Source organism: Pungitius pungitius, chromosome 21 (genome assembly GCF_949316345.1).
Source record: "Pungitius pungitius chromosome 21, fPunPun2.1, whole genome shotgun sequence".
Lineage (NCBI taxonomy): Eukaryota > Metazoa > Chordata > Actinopteri > Perciformes > Gasterosteidae > Pungitius > Pungitius pungitius.
This window is the reverse complement of record NC_084920.1, coordinates 15,671,766-15,685,469: the sequence shown is the minus strand read 5'-3', so window position 1 is coordinate 15,685,469 and position 13,704 is coordinate 15,671,766. Positions and strand designations below refer to the sequence as shown.

Below are 13,704 nucleotides of genomic sequence, written 5' to 3'. Positions count from 1 at the left end.
CACATTAGAAGACAACATAGCCATGGACAGTTTTAGATTCAGGTTTATTATCTTCATCCAAGCAAAAAAACACAAACGGACAAAAAACTGACTGAATATAATGATTTGTTTTATAATCCAGTATAAAATGTCCTTTCATAGAGGGTAGCGTGCCGGGACGCTCATTTCACTTTAGGCACTTTTCTTTTTGCTTTAAAGTCAGTCTTGCCAACCTTCTTCTTCTGTTTGTTGGGCGCTTTTCTTGCCTTCTTTGTTACAGCGGTTTTGGGGGCCTTCTCCAGCTGCTTCTCTTTGGAGGCGTTCTACAAAGACACAAAGGTGATGAGCGTCTGCAGTCCACGTGACTACATCACTGATTTACATCGCCTTCTAGATTAAGGCCAGCAGCTGTGAGTGGCACTGACCTCCAGTTTAGGCTTTTTGCTGGGCGTTTCTATGGGAACCAGCATTGGGATTTCTTCCTCCTTTTCTGCCTCCTCTCCCTCCCCCGTGGGCTTGGGTTGCTTGGCGTCCTTGGCCTTCTTCCTGGCCTCGGCTCTCTGAAAATTCACAAAGGGGTGAGCTGCATATTTCACACATTGTCTCCGCGAGTGAAGCATTTAACTTGTTCTCACCTCTTTCTGAAGAGCCTTAGCGTGCAGCTCTGCCCCTTCCAGCGCGGTGAGGTGGTTCACGTCGGAGACGTAGAGAGGGAGGCCCACCGAGGTTTCATTCTTCACGTGGATGAGCTTCACCACGGGTCCTTTCTGTAAACGGCAATGGAAATATGCTACATACTGGGGACTAGGGAGCAGCAGGTCAGATGAAATTATACGAGTCGTGGACCATTCGAGCCACACACAAACACATTGAGACAATGAATTAGCAGACACACACTCTCCCTGTGACATATACACACACACAGAGAGAACTTGGTAGCTATCCAGGGATCAAAATCCACGGCAGTCACTCACCATGTTCAGTTTTGCTGCCACGGTTTGGATTGCAGCCTCGATGTTCTCCGTCAGCTCCTCGGTCGTCATCCCGTGGTGCCCAACACGCGCCATGCTGAGACAAAGGCCATTTGTGTGAGAAAATGCAGACCTACTCCCTGAAACTCTACGGGGGAAGACGTCAACTCGGTGGACGCGAGCAGCAGAACGAAGCGCCGTGTCTGGTGTATCAAGGTCGTAGAGACGACCTCCACAGGAAGCCATCTGGTCTTACATTGAATCTCTGTGGCACCAGCAAGACATGCCCGTATCCAACAATTCACAGAAAGGACCTGGTTGCTTGGAGGTGCGATTCATTTGAGAACATTCTGTGCAACTCAATTTAGTTTGCAAAACATTACCAAGATAAAAAAATAATATTTTGAAACTGCTTATTTGACAAAATTGTGCTTCCCTGAGTTTGTATCTCTATGGTTGAAATGCACTTATTGTAAGTCGCTTTGGATTAAAGCGTCAGCTGAATGACACGTGATGTTGCTTTAGCAGAAGTGCAAATCTCACCAGCAGCAGCCCTTGTTGTTGACCTTCAAGCAGGTGCCCTGGATGACTCTCTGGATGTCTCTAGCCAGCGTCTTGCTCTGCAGGTTCACACACAGCGGCTCTCTGCAAATGACAAAGGGAGAAAGGATCAATTTACTGAACTCATTAGTACCAAGCAGTTCATTCTCTTTTACATGGGTTATGTCTCGCTCTTTTTCCTGATTAAAAAGAATACCTTTTTTTAGCGTAGGAAGTTTCATTTATTGATATTAAGCACTTTGGGTAAATAATATTTCCCGATACAGGACCTCACAGTCCCACCAACACCTGAATGTGACAAGTAGACAGGTTCATAGTAGCTCAGCCTTCTATATTCTGACAGCGAGAAGAAGGGCTCTTACTTTTTCCTCTGGTAGAAGTGTTTTCCGAGGTGGGACGGCAGCAGGCGGCGGACGCGGTCGTCAGAAAGGAACATGTCGTAGTTCCCCATCAGACGGCGCTTGGCTTCATGCGGTTTGTACTCTTTCTTCAAGACCGTGTACGGAATGATCTGCTCCGGAGAAAGACACACATCGTGAGCAAGAGTCCTACAACAGAAGGTGTCCACCTACATCAAAATCGCACTCTGCTACGACGGTGTTTGCATTTATCCATGGTGGCATCAGCTGACTCGCTGCTGGACCACGTTACCTCGGTGATGTTCTTCACTCCCTTCTCTTGCAGCAGCCTCTTGTAAAACCTCTGCGTCTGATCCGAGGTCATGTGGGGCTCGTCTCTGGTGAAGAGGCAAACCTCCTCTGTATCGGGCCGCTGGCCATGGGGCAAGGGACTGAGGGAGGGAGGACGATTTCAGTATCGACGAATAAAGCGAAAATATACAACCACCGTTGGGGGGGTGGGGGGGAGACGGCAGTGGACTCACATGCGGATGGTCTGTGGCTTTTTGGGGATCTTCCACAGGGTGAAGAGTAGGCTGATGGTGTCCGCCTCGTCCAGCAGCAAAGACTCCGCGCTGGACTTGGATTTCTGGAAGGCCTGCAATGCCTGGACGGCCTTTTTCACCTGGTTGAGACATTTACTCCGGTCAGACAACGCTTCACACTACTGATAAAGTATAGTTTTGTTCTAGAGTTCAAGGGATCGCGGCTTGTTATTGTGCCATAGTGTGTATTAGCTCCGTTGCTAAAGCAAACACGCTAGCTGATGTTAGCTAGCGTGGAGTTGCTGTAGCTTTATAACTGTGACTCATCACGCACAGAGACGCAGCCTTCGGTCAAACAACACGGTTTTTATGAAGAGTTTAATCGTCATGGCAACAAATATATAAATATATTTACCTGTGCCTTGTCGAACGGAATTCGCACACCGTCAGCCATGCTGTCTGTTTCACGTGTGGATGCGTGGATTCACGCATGCGCAAACTGAGTTCCTACGTCACAGTACTAGAAAAAAAAAAGAAAAGAAAAAAAAAAACTTTATTTGTACGAGAGCTCAGGACACACAAGAGCCGTTGCCTCATGACCATCCTCCCAAATTAGGTTTAAAACAATGGATAAAGGGTATTTCAGTCTTGGTATGTAAAGTACCTGAACGGAATGAAATGTTTTGTATAATTGCTAAAATATATACCGAACGAACGGCATCACAAAGTGGTAAAAAAGCAGCTTTTATGTCAGATTTATTGTTTGCAATACATCCAGTAATGATAGAAAAAAAGGACAATGTAGCTGTAACTTTATAGTAGTCTGATAGTTATATTCAAAAGGAAATGTCAGTATTTGGAATTAATATTGATACAATGGTCATTGATCACTCATGTCAAATGGAAATATTTATTAAAAAAAGGGAAAGAATTACACTTTTATGTTGCAGCTTAATCCTTTATTTTCAGTTTGGATTACTTAACAGCTATTTGTATCCGTTTGTGTGAGTGAGTCCATCATTGATCCAATTAAACCATCCCATGTGGAGAGGGGCCGAATTAAAAATTCTGGCAACATTAATAACCAAATAAAATCTGTTGGATTGTTAAACCCACTCCTAAAACAGGAGAAATAATCTACAAATTGTAATTAGAGGCTAACTATTATTTTGCAGTGTATGAAATCATTCAGTATACATATTTTTTTTTCTTCCACAGACTCTGCTACACTGCATCCAACTCCATTCTGAAAACAAATGGCGCCGCCAGCCGACTGCGCGGATTGCCTTGGGGGGGGGGGGGGGGGTGGTGTTGGGCGTGTAGCTACATTAGTGGCATCGCTGAGCTCTCAATATGAGAAAGCTGACACACTGACTTGGCCTCTAGTTTCGTATTGTTCATCATAAAAACTGATTCAGTCTTGTTTTCTTCATTTGACGCAATTTTAATCTCTTTCATTACTCCTCGTTGCTCTCCTCCTCTTCCTCCTCCTCAGCATAGTCGGGGTGTAAAGAGAGAGTGGCTGTTGGGTTCGGCTCTAGCAGCATTTCTCCTCTGGTGACAAGTGGAAGAACTACATGCATGCTGCCACAGATGCATTTAGTCCTTCTCTGGCACCAGCTTCAGCACTTTGCCGATGGCGATGGTTTTTCCTGGAGGAGAGAGAAGTGACGGCGTGAAAACAATGGCCCTGATGTGCACAGACGCAGGTGAGTAAACAATAAACATAATCCCGGGTGTAAAATCCACGTCCCTGAGCAAGTTGAACAAAATCTATTCATTTAAGGCACTCGAGGTGTCTCAAACACCCGCAATCGGCCTCACCTTCGTCCCGCAGTGTGAATCGTCCCATCTGAGGGAAGTCTTTGAAGGTCTCCAAGCAGATGACTCCTGCCGCCCGCATCCTGGCGATACACACCTGGTCCTGCTTCACAAAGCGTGGTCGTGTTTTGCTTTTCTCCCCCGACTTCTTGTCCACCAGGCAGATTAAGGCCTGCGTTCGGGATTTAGAGGAAGTCCAGTGAGGCAATCGATCACTACTGACCCGAGCAAATAAACACGTTTCCAAAAAAGACATCATTAAATAACGTTAATTAGGTGGACTAACTTACTGAGATTTGCACTTCTTCAATGCAGGTGTGGATATGAAGGACTGCATTGTAACCGGGACAAATGATTGACTTGTGCTCAATTATGACAATCTGAAATCAAAAAGGAGAAAATCCCCCAAAAGGTTAGAGGCTTTCAAATCTCAATCAGTTTGTAATACTTAAATATACGGGACATAGCAAACTAGTTCATTGTGTGCACCCTCCACAACAAGCTACCCAGCGCCAAAAAGGCGCCTTCAAATCTATTTAAACTCACCGCTGCGGGATAAACAAACAATTATCTCAACTAATCCGATTGGCCCGGATGGACGGCGGCGTGCCGGATGCCGATGGCGTACCTGCGCGTCGAAGGTGCGCCCGGAGTGGCACAGGTTGTCGGGGCTGCACAGGATGAAGCCGGGGAGGATTTCCTCCTCCTCGATGCCCTTCAGCCTCAGCTTCAGGTTCTCCCCGGGACACGCGTCGTCCGTCTCCACGTCGTCGCTCAGCAGGCTCAACACCTCCACCGTGTGCTGCAACGGTTACTTCAGTGAGTATTGTTCAGATCCATAACGTGCATCAAAACGGGAAATGTGGGGCGAGTTAGAACCGAAACAACATCATTCAAGAATGAGGTAGTTATCTGGAGTGGAAGGGTTGTTGGTCCCTCGTGAGAAGGAGCGCTCACCCGGTTTGGCATCATGACCAGCTGCTGGGCCTTACTGATGCACCCAGACTCCAGCTTGCCCAGAATAACGGTGCCCATGTCCTGCAATGTGAGCAATTAAAATACAAATGGTCACTTTGTGGGTGAGCAGTCCACAGCTTATGTCATTTAAAAAAAAGGCTCAGATAACTTTCCAGTAAACGTAAAATAATAAGGGGTAATAACTGCTCCATCCACAGGTGGCTGTGCAGAAGGCTTGCTGTATGTAAGTCTTTCATTTACAGAGCCATAATCTGCTTTACACCAGGAGAACTCCAGTTGGGAATACTTCATCATATCACCACTTACGCAATCACACAGAGAGAGAAGAGAGAATTTATGCAACTTAAAGACTAGAGGATAACGAGGAAAAGATGATTAATGCAGGGAGAACTGTGTGAGCTCAAAAATGACTCCACCAACACATACAGAAGATGTTTAACGGCTTCCAACATCTAAACTCAGCCAACATCACTATAAACTAGTGCAAAGACGCTGAACTATGCTCACGACAAATCACTGTGTAGACGTCGCAGTGTGTGTGTGTGTTGCAGGGCTCTTGGAATATTTCCCTAGAGGAATGAGAACGACAAACTGGAGAGGGAACATAAAAAGATTTAAGACCAAAAGAAGGAAAAAGCAAAAGAAACTGGACGCGCACACGGTGCAGCAATGAAGACAAACTGGTGTGGATTTTGCTTTTCTTCTTGAGAAGGAGAACAAACGGCCTCCTGCTGCTCACCTTGTACTTGTCTACGATCGGTAGTCTCACTGGTCCATCGTTGGACCGGGTGAAGTTTGGCAAACTGTCCAGATGGGAAATAAATGGCAAACCCCTGGAAAAGGAGACACGTCACCGGTCATGAATAAAATCCACCATTCAGTTCCATAGTCACAGGGGTCTCCGTGCGCGGCGCCGCGGTGTCTGACCGCCACCGAACACGTGACTACAGGAAGCCGGCGCCTTTCACTCTGCGCGCAGTCCGGTTCAAGCCACAGCTGGGTTGCGTGCGCATACATGACGGATGCAGTGCACATTTCAGGCTCATCGCGGACGAGTTAAGAGAGGAGGAGGAGGAGGAGGAGGAGGACCCCCGCCCCCGAGAACCCAGCAACACCGCACCAATGCCCCCGCCGGAGTCCACTTACGTGTACCAAGGGCACTCGGGCACGGGGTCCTTGAGGTTGGAGCCTGTGAGTCCGGAGCAAGGCATAAAGTGGATGTCCTTCTTAGGGTTGAAGCCCACCTTCTTCAGAAAGGGAACGAGCTTTTCCTTACACTCTTCGTACCTGCAGACACCAACAAATGTCCTCATTCACTGGAATAGGAAATGTACAACATCCATCTTTTGTGCACAGGCCACCTTTAATAAAAATGTTCCCCATGAGCCTTAGTTCACCTCTCTAGGCTCCAGTGGACAGTGGGGTCGTCCATCTTGTTGACCAGGACAATGAGATGCTTGACTCCTGCAGTTTTAGCCAGCATGGCGTGTTCCCGCGTCTGCCCCCCCTTCTCAAAGCCGGTCTCAAACTCACCCTTTCTAGCAGAAATCACCTGATTCAAACCAATAAGGGAGGCATTTAGTGACATTTACAGAACCCAGCGGAAGACATCCGAGGCGTTTCCATGGAGGTGTACACTTGTTATATGTCCCTGTCCACCTCACCAGGACGGCCAGGTCGGCTTGCGACGCTCCGCCGATCATGTTTGGGACGAAGCTCTTGTGTCCGGGGGCGTCCAGGATGGTGAAATGTTTTTTCTCCGTCTCGAAGTAAGCTCTCCCGACCTCGACAGTCTTCCCTTTGTCTCGTTCCTCCTGGTTTGTGTCCAAGGCCCACGACAAGTACCTGCAACAAGCACGCTCACGGATTATTATTATTCTCAACCCCCCACACATAAGTCCACCAAACAATTCAGACACATTGAACTCCAGTGATCAGCTGGCGAAGGACAAAAACTCACAACAACCTCCCTCATTAAAATAATTCAAGCAGCTTACTGCGTTCACTGAGAGTCCAAATAAAATTTGGGTTGTTTTTCGACAAAAGAACAAAGGACTTCCTTTCTCACCATGTCTCCCTGTTCTTTTCTTTCGCTTCTCTTTCATATTTTTCCAGGGTTCGCTTTTCCACCATTCCAGTCAAGTACCTAGAAAGGGGAACACATTGGAACGGTCAAAAGCGCGTCTTCGGCATTACAGAGACAAAACGGTGAAACTGCGACTCCAGGAAAAGACTGTTGTACAAGAGGCAACAACTAACATTGATTGGTTTTTGTTTGACAGTTAATGGGATTAAAACGAGTCGTTTCATCCCCCGTTTGTGCCACTTTGTGATCAACACACAACACAACACAAAAAATGAACCACTCACATGATCTGTCCTCCGATGGTGGATTTACCGGCATCTATCAGACATGAACAGATAGAAATGTCAGAGGTCCAATAGAACTTTACAGTTTCCCAAAGAGATGTGCACACACACACACACACACACACACACACACACACACAAAGGAGACGCACCCACGTGACCGATGAAGACCACGTTCACGTGTTCTTTCTTGGGGGCATCGGGCGGAGGCGGCGCCACCTTGTGCATGGGCATCTCCTCCTCTTCCTCCTCCATCATCTCCTCGTCCTCGCTTCCCGCGGTGCCTTCTAGACAGGCTCCTCCTGAACCCAGGTCTTCCTGTCCTCCTCCTCCTCCTCCTCCTCCTCCTCCTCCATCTTCTCCTCCTCCTCCTGGCTCCTCCTTCTGCTCCCACGTCTCCTCCTCTGTGGTCATGTCTGCCTCTGTGCCTCCGTTCTCCACTGGAGCTGGAACCGTAGACATTTACCACACCTGTTATTTCAGGTGCGGATGAGGAAGGACACCCACAGCTTGGAGGTGGGTAGAACTAAATGAGGTCACACACTTCGTTACTGGAGTGAAAGGCAACACCATTATCATTCAGTGTGCGGTATAATCGGGTGCTATTAGAGTTGTTAGTTTTAATGGAATAACCTGACTTCCACATCCAGTCCGTACAAGTCAAATAAGTAAATAAATGCTTCTGCTGTCACGAGAGCTTCCCAACCACAAGGTCAACTGTTGGTTTCGTTCTAACGTGCAACCTTTGCTCTAAAAACAGCTGCAAAAACGATGATACACGCATTTGATTTCCAGGTGCACCAACTGCTCTTGGACCTCGTGTGGACCTCGCGGATCATTTAAAGAGCTGCAGTTAATCGTTCATCCGTCCCGTCGGCTTTGTCAGAGCAAACAAGATCAACTAGAGGGAGAAATTAAACAAATAAGGCATACGGAACCCTGCTGAGCCCTGCAGATGAGGCTTCATCCCACGGTAACAAATAAGCGCCTTGTTTTAGTAACTATGTAATGATGCAGCTCAGCAATCATTCACACTGCCTGGCCCCCTCCCTGCCCCCCCCCCACATTTATAATCATCCAGTGAGACGGTATTATTGCTGCCAACTCAGGAGGCCATTCGTGCCCCAACTTTGTAAACAGTGATCAGGCTGTAAAATAGAATTGTTCACTTTGAACAATCATACGCTGTGAATGTGGCTGAAGAGTCTCTCCTCTTCACACACTACATCTCAAAGTCGAAACAGGTTCATTCACCTGACTCGACCCGAACGTGTGAGCAACAGCAGGTGTGTCACAATGTGCCCAAGGGGTCTATTTAGAGCATGGACCAGTGGGGGTTGCGTCACATTATACGTAGGCCCGTGCACACGTGTTTACCTCTTAACAGCAATCCAAATAAGGCCGAGGAAAGGAACCCACAAGGCCGGAGTAGTGCCCTAGTCTGCACGAGGGTTCGGTCTAATGTACACACACGTGAGCCCTGCGGTTACACAACACGGGTCGTGCTTACCGGCCGTTTCTGCCACCTCCATCCTGGCGACTGGATCAGTGGCACCTTTGAAGGGAGGAAGCAAAAGCGTGTCAGAAACTTTTCATAAATATTCATTTGACACGGCGGCGTTTCACGTCTGACGTCTCGCGGCGGATTTTTGACTGCGTTATAGAAAATTAAAAAAAAAAAACCAAACATAAACATCCGTTGCACACACGAACACACTGAAGGCTCGGGCCAACTTGTTTGCGTTGGTTCGTTGGGACGAGGGGCGACAACAGCGCGGCGGGGGCTGCGGGGACGAAGGCTAACGCAGCGGAGCCGGATTAGCAGAGCCGAGCCGAGCTAACTTCCAGCCCGCCGGTCACCCACCGTCTGGAGCCGGCGTGTCCGCGGCGGGTCCGGCCTGGAACGAGGTCGGCACGAACACGGCGGCGTTGACGTTGGGCACGAACGGCTTGGCGTTGACGTTGAGGGCGGCGAAGGAGGCCGGGAGCTCCGCGGCGGAGGCGGCGGCCGGGGCCTCGGCGTCTTCCAGCTCCCACGAATCCGGGGCCGAGTCTCTCGGGTCCATCGCTGCTTTTTTACCGGAGTCGTCGGGCGGCGCGCTGTTCTTGGTGGTTCCGTTAAAACGCGTCGGGTCGCAGGTTTTGTTTTAGACTCTCGGTAGCGCGTTTGGTGAAGTTCCCATTGCCTCCGCGAGCATATGGATCCCGTAGCCGACGAGAAGTGGCGCACAGCCGCTGCACGTCCCCGCAAACACCGCGAGAGGCCAGCACCGGACCATCGTGCCACCTTCAACTTCACGCTTCTAGTCACCTCTGCAGTGATTTGAGCCATTTAGGAACTGAAAAATTACATTAAAAAGTGCACAACTGAGTCGTCTTTTTTGTGTTTTTATTCTAACGTCAAAACACTGGAAAAATACTACAAAGCGTAGAATACATCAGAAGTACCATGGCTAAATATTACATGTGTTGATATATTATATGAAAGTTATGAAACTCAATAAATAAATCCATTTAAAAACTGATGGCAACAGGGGGCTGCGCTAACATGCGTCTCTCTTCCTTTTGTCCTTTACTCTTTGGCATCAGTGACTCCTCCAGCGGAGATGGCAAACGTGGCCTCATTCTCAGGCATATCGGGACTAGAGGATATCAAGGACACATAAATAAGACCAAAAGTGAGTCACAAATATTTTTCACAGTTCAAAATATCTTATTATCAAATCTTCATTTCATGGGATTTAAATACTAAAGTGTATGTTTTAAGATATATGCCTTTACTTCAATAGCTTATTAAAGTAATGACTGAGTCATTGGCACTTCTACCATGCAAGAGAATCAAGTTGGCTTAACCTATCACACATGCACTGGCCATGTTTATTTAAAAACAACAGCTTACTACCTGTCAAATATTTTGGCAATTCTCATCTCCCCACGCCCTTTCCTCAAGCTGATCCGTGTGGTGGAGGCGTGTGCCAGGATGTGCCCACCAATTGGCTTCTTTGGATCAGCTTGAAACCTAAAATGAGGACAGAAAAAAAGGCATGTCATCAAAGCTGCAAACAATGACAAGACATTTTTACACAAATTGTAAACACAAAGTAGGTCAGATTTATTGAGAAGGACTCTTACGTCATTCCTGCACCGGGATCAGCTGTCATTTGGTTGGTGATGAACACTGCCACGTTGTATTCTAAAGAAATCCAAAATGAAAACAAAACATGGGCCAAATCCTACGTGTGTCTGTATTTGTAACAAAACTACCTGCTACTATATACTTAATTGAAATTATTACATTTTGGACATTTCCCTGTACACGCCAGTTAACGTTATTGGCTGATGTTTGTGACTTTAAATATTTGCCCATAAGCACACTCCTGGTTCAGACCTTCAGAAATCTTCTGCAGCCTGGAGAGCATCTGGGCCAGTTTCTGCTGGCGCTCAGCCAGCTCACCTCGACCAGAAAAGTCTACTCTGAAGAGAGCCATGATGGAGTCAATGATCTGACAACAGGGAAGGAGCACAGTCCCAGAATTCAAACTAAAAACAGGGTGGGTGAGGGGTAACAACCTGAATAACAAGACAAATATGTGATGTAGTTGCTTTTGTCATTCATTCCGATACTCACCAAAAGTTTGAACACGCCTCCTTCCTCATGGAACTTGGCAGCTACAAAGTCCAACAGCTCCATCTGGTGTTCACCTGAGAAGAGGAAAAGACACACAAGTTGAATTTCCAACGCACACCGTCATGGTTTCAGAGGCTCAAAATAAAGTGTGTGTGTCCGCACTAGTATAGGCCCGGGCGTACAGCACGTTGTCCAGCACGGCACCGTGGTCCACGTTAAACCGGTCAGCGATGTCTCTCAATCTGTCTGGACGACTTGCACAAAGGTGCTCGTCAAGGATCAAGCGAAACAACAAGAAAACATACGGATGCACACATTGTATAGTCCCATGAGGACAACCACTGGGTAATCCCTCACAAACATGTTTTCCAAATCAGAACGAGGTCGGATGACGTATGGCGCAATGCAGGACTATATATAGCCATGGTTGTTCCCGACACGAACAGCAAACACCCGATACTTGAGTTAAGAGAGAAGCTCGGTTGAAAAGTCAAACCTTCTCGTAGGATACAAGGTGTTCTCTGTGTCAATGAAGACAATTTTCCCTCCCGAGTAGCCGTCCTCGCCTGGCAGCTGAGCGGTGACTGTACAAAACATCGGTTTTATTTGCATGGAACAGTGATTTTTTATTTATCCCTTTGAGGCAGCCATTCATAAAAAAGGGGGCTTACTCACCACAGAACGTGTGAGACAGCTGGGTTTTCCCTGTGCGGAACTCTGTGGGATAAAAAACCTTCGTAATAGTTTTGAGCCCGTGCTAAAAACAGAGTGATACTGAACACACTATTAACATACATATTTATTTAGCTATTGGAAGACATCTCCTCACCTCCAAAGGCCTCGGTGATAGCCATACTTTCTATACCTCCACCTAAAAGTTTACTGTAGAGAGAAAAGCTACATGTTATAACATCCCTGCTAACAATCGGTTTGTTGTTCATAGCATTTTCACAATCCCAACCAAGAGTTACTGTGCCTGATCAGGTTTACAATTTTTTAGTCCGTAAAATTATAGATGTGACTATATTTTGGTTTGATTCCTGGTGCTCTGACAAAATAATAAGTTAGCTCAAACAGTGTAACAATTTACTGAAATTATGCCTTTAAGGCCATGAAGACCAACATTTAAGCTACACAATTACATAAGAACCACTTGTGTACAGCATAATTGTATGAAATCACTATAACTCCCACGTATATTGTAAATTGCAAAAAAATAAGTATGTCCAGTTGTTAAAATTACTGTCTACGTGTTATCAACATTAAGAATAAATCTTAACTCAAACTCCTGGCTCCCAGTTGTGATGCGGAACACCTGCTTCCTCCTGGCACTGTACTCAAAGGCGGTCTGGAAACCAACATTCTACAATGTAAAGAAAATTACTTAATACTACTACTTATACTAGCCTAATTTAGTTGCAAGGCCTCCAAAATTATTATAAACAACATTAAATGAACTAAAGAAAATCCCATTGTACCAGCATTTTCCCAGCAGCCTCCTTGATCTTTTCCACTTTGGCCTCTGAGAGGCCCTTGATGTTGCACAAAGCCTTTCGAGTAGTCATCTGGATCCCCTTTACGGTGCAGATACCCACTAACTTCATCTTTTTGATGTCTGCCACATTCTGGGGTCACAGGTTGTAAGGACAGCGAGATATTAACAAAGAACTGATCTAATGGAAAACCCAGACTGTGTCCCACCCCTGCTTTTTTACTCACAATGCCATGTTTCTGTAGCAGGTCAATGTCTTGGAAGAAGGTTTCCTATTAAGTCAGGAGAAAAAGTAATGTTACTTGAGGTAAGTTAATGATTGAGTGGATTAACCTTAAAACTGGTGTAGCATAACTTACGTAAATGTTGTCAATGTGTTTCTCCCTAAGTTAACCAATTCTTAAGGTTCATGTTACGTTAACAGCAAAAATAAATTAAAATGCTATGCTAACATATTTACGTTCCCATACCTCGTCATCCTGAAAACTAGCATCCTCTTCAACAACCTGATCCTCGGCAGATTTCATGTTCAATGTAGGAATGGTTTATAGTTGATGATCAAATATTTTTTTGCTGACTCAGTGTCAATCAACCGGAATCTTCAGCTAGGTCAGCTAACTTAATGCTAAGCTAATGTGACAGGTTCGCTAGCGTTAGCTTTCTATGCTGAATAGCTAGCGTTAGCTATAGTTGGTCCTGTCTTTCAGCTGCTCACAAATTAAACACCACTGTAATCGAAACTAAACAAAACCAAGATATTTTCTTGTAAAGTTTAAGCTAACGTTAGTTAAAAGGCAAAGTGCTCTTTGGCTCGTGAGGACTAATGGCGGGAAGGTTACCGTTTGTTGGGTTCAAGTGCAGTCGGAAAATATACATGTATCACTTAAACAAAGATACACTTTGGATATATCATGACATTGTTGGCAGTTGTTGGTTTGAAGCCCGAAAATCTAAAACATAAAGAGGAGTTCTAAGTGTTCATTAGATCTGGAGATTTTTAGAAATGTTCATAAGTTTCTGA

The 13,704-nt window shown here is 46.2% G+C and overlaps 3 protein-coding genes across 4 annotated transcripts; all 3 read right to left on the bottom strand.

Annotated features, from left to right (window-relative positions):
• Nucleotides 1-25: 25 nt before the first annotated feature.
• rsl1d1 (ribosomal L1 domain containing 1) lies at nucleotides 26-2,965 on the bottom strand. The gene is made up of 9 exons (XM_037463513.2): nucleotides 2,810-2,965; nucleotides 2,395-2,534; nucleotides 2,163-2,301; nucleotides 1,874-2,022; nucleotides 1,494-1,595; nucleotides 954-1,047; nucleotides 615-746; nucleotides 405-539; nucleotides 26-302 (listed from the first exon to the last, which is right to left on the bottom strand). The coding sequence occupies exons 1-9, from the start codon at nucleotides 2,846-2,848 to the stop codon at nucleotides 162-164; spliced, it is 1,071 nt and encodes a 356-aa protein (XP_037319410.2). The 5' UTR covers nucleotides 2,849-2,965; the 3' UTR covers nucleotides 26-161.
• A 161-nt stretch (nucleotides 2,966-3,126) lies between these two features.
• gspt1 (G1 to S phase transition 1) lies at nucleotides 3,127-9,784 on the bottom strand. The gene is made up of 14 exons (XM_037463512.2): nucleotides 9,428-9,784; nucleotides 9,074-9,118; nucleotides 7,716-8,009; nucleotides 7,564-7,597; nucleotides 7,262-7,339; nucleotides 6,858-7,038; nucleotides 6,591-6,745; nucleotides 6,340-6,480; nucleotides 5,933-6,026; nucleotides 5,173-5,253; nucleotides 4,844-5,017; nucleotides 4,506-4,595; nucleotides 4,219-4,387; nucleotides 3,127-4,046 (listed from the first exon to the last, which is right to left on the bottom strand). Exons 1-14 carry the CDS (start codon nucleotides 9,627-9,629, stop codon nucleotides 3,994-3,996), a joined length of 1,791 nt encoding a protein of 596 aa, XP_037319409.2. The 5' UTR covers nucleotides 9,630-9,784; the 3' UTR covers nucleotides 3,127-3,993.
• Nucleotides 9,785-9,946: 162 nt separating this feature from the next.
• Nucleotides 9,947-13,517, bottom strand: dmc1 (DNA meiotic recombinase 1). Of its 2 annotated transcripts, none has more exons than XM_037463517.2 (13): nucleotides 13,154-13,517; nucleotides 12,911-12,955; nucleotides 12,670-12,816; nucleotides 12,472-12,554; nucleotides 12,021-12,073; nucleotides 11,867-11,908; nucleotides 11,703-11,775; nucleotides 11,354-11,445; nucleotides 11,192-11,265; nucleotides 10,952-11,066; nucleotides 10,696-10,756; nucleotides 10,466-10,582; nucleotides 9,947-10,205 (listed from the first exon to the last, which is right to left on the bottom strand). In XM_037463517.2, exons 1-13 carry the CDS (start codon nucleotides 13,208-13,210, stop codon nucleotides 10,136-10,138), a joined length of 1,029 nt encoding a protein of 342 aa, XP_037319414.1. In that variant the 5' UTR covers nucleotides 13,211-13,517; the 3' UTR covers nucleotides 9,947-10,135. The 2 variants fall into 2 exon arrangements, with proteins under 2 accessions (XP_037319414.1, XP_062415938.1); XM_062559954.1 differs by having other exon boundaries at nucleotides 12,472-12,539.
• Nucleotides 13,518-13,704: the final 187 nt, after the last annotated feature.

Coding starts and splice junctions, on each gene's coding strand:
- rsl1d1 (XM_037463513.2), bottom strand. CDS start 2,848: ATGGCTGACGGTGTGCGAATTCCGTTCGACAAGGCACAG. Junction 2,535..2,809: donor TTCCGTTCGACAAGGCACAG/GTAAATATATTT, acceptor TGTCTCAACCAG/GTGAAAAAGGCCGTCCAGGC. Junction 747..953: donor TGGCAGCAAAACTGAACATG/GTGAGTGACTGC, acceptor TGCCGTTTACAG/AAAGGACCCGTGGTGAAGCT.
- gspt1 (XM_037463512.2), bottom strand. CDS start 9,629: ATGGACCCGAGAGACTCGGCCCCGGATTCGTGGGAGCTGGAAGACGCC. Junction 7,340..7,563: donor ACCATCGGAGGACAGATCAT/GTGAGTGGTTCA, acceptor TCCCCTTTCTAG/GTACTTGACTGGAATGGTGG. Junction 4,596..4,843: donor GGCGCACCTTCGACGCGCAG/GTACGCCATCGG, acceptor TTTTGATTTCAG/ATTGTCATAATTGAGCACAA.
- dmc1 (XM_037463517.2), bottom strand. CDS start 13,210: ATGAAATCTGCCGAGGATCAGGTTGTTGAAGAGGATGCTAGTTTTCAG. Junction 11,909..12,020: donor TATCACCGAGGCCTTTGGAG/GTGAGGAGATGT, acceptor TTTATCCCACAG/AGTTCCGCACAGGGAAAACC. Junction 11,446..11,702: donor ATTGACACAGAGAACACCTT/GTATCCTACGAG, acceptor CCTTTGTGCAAG/TCGTCCAGACAGATTGAGAG.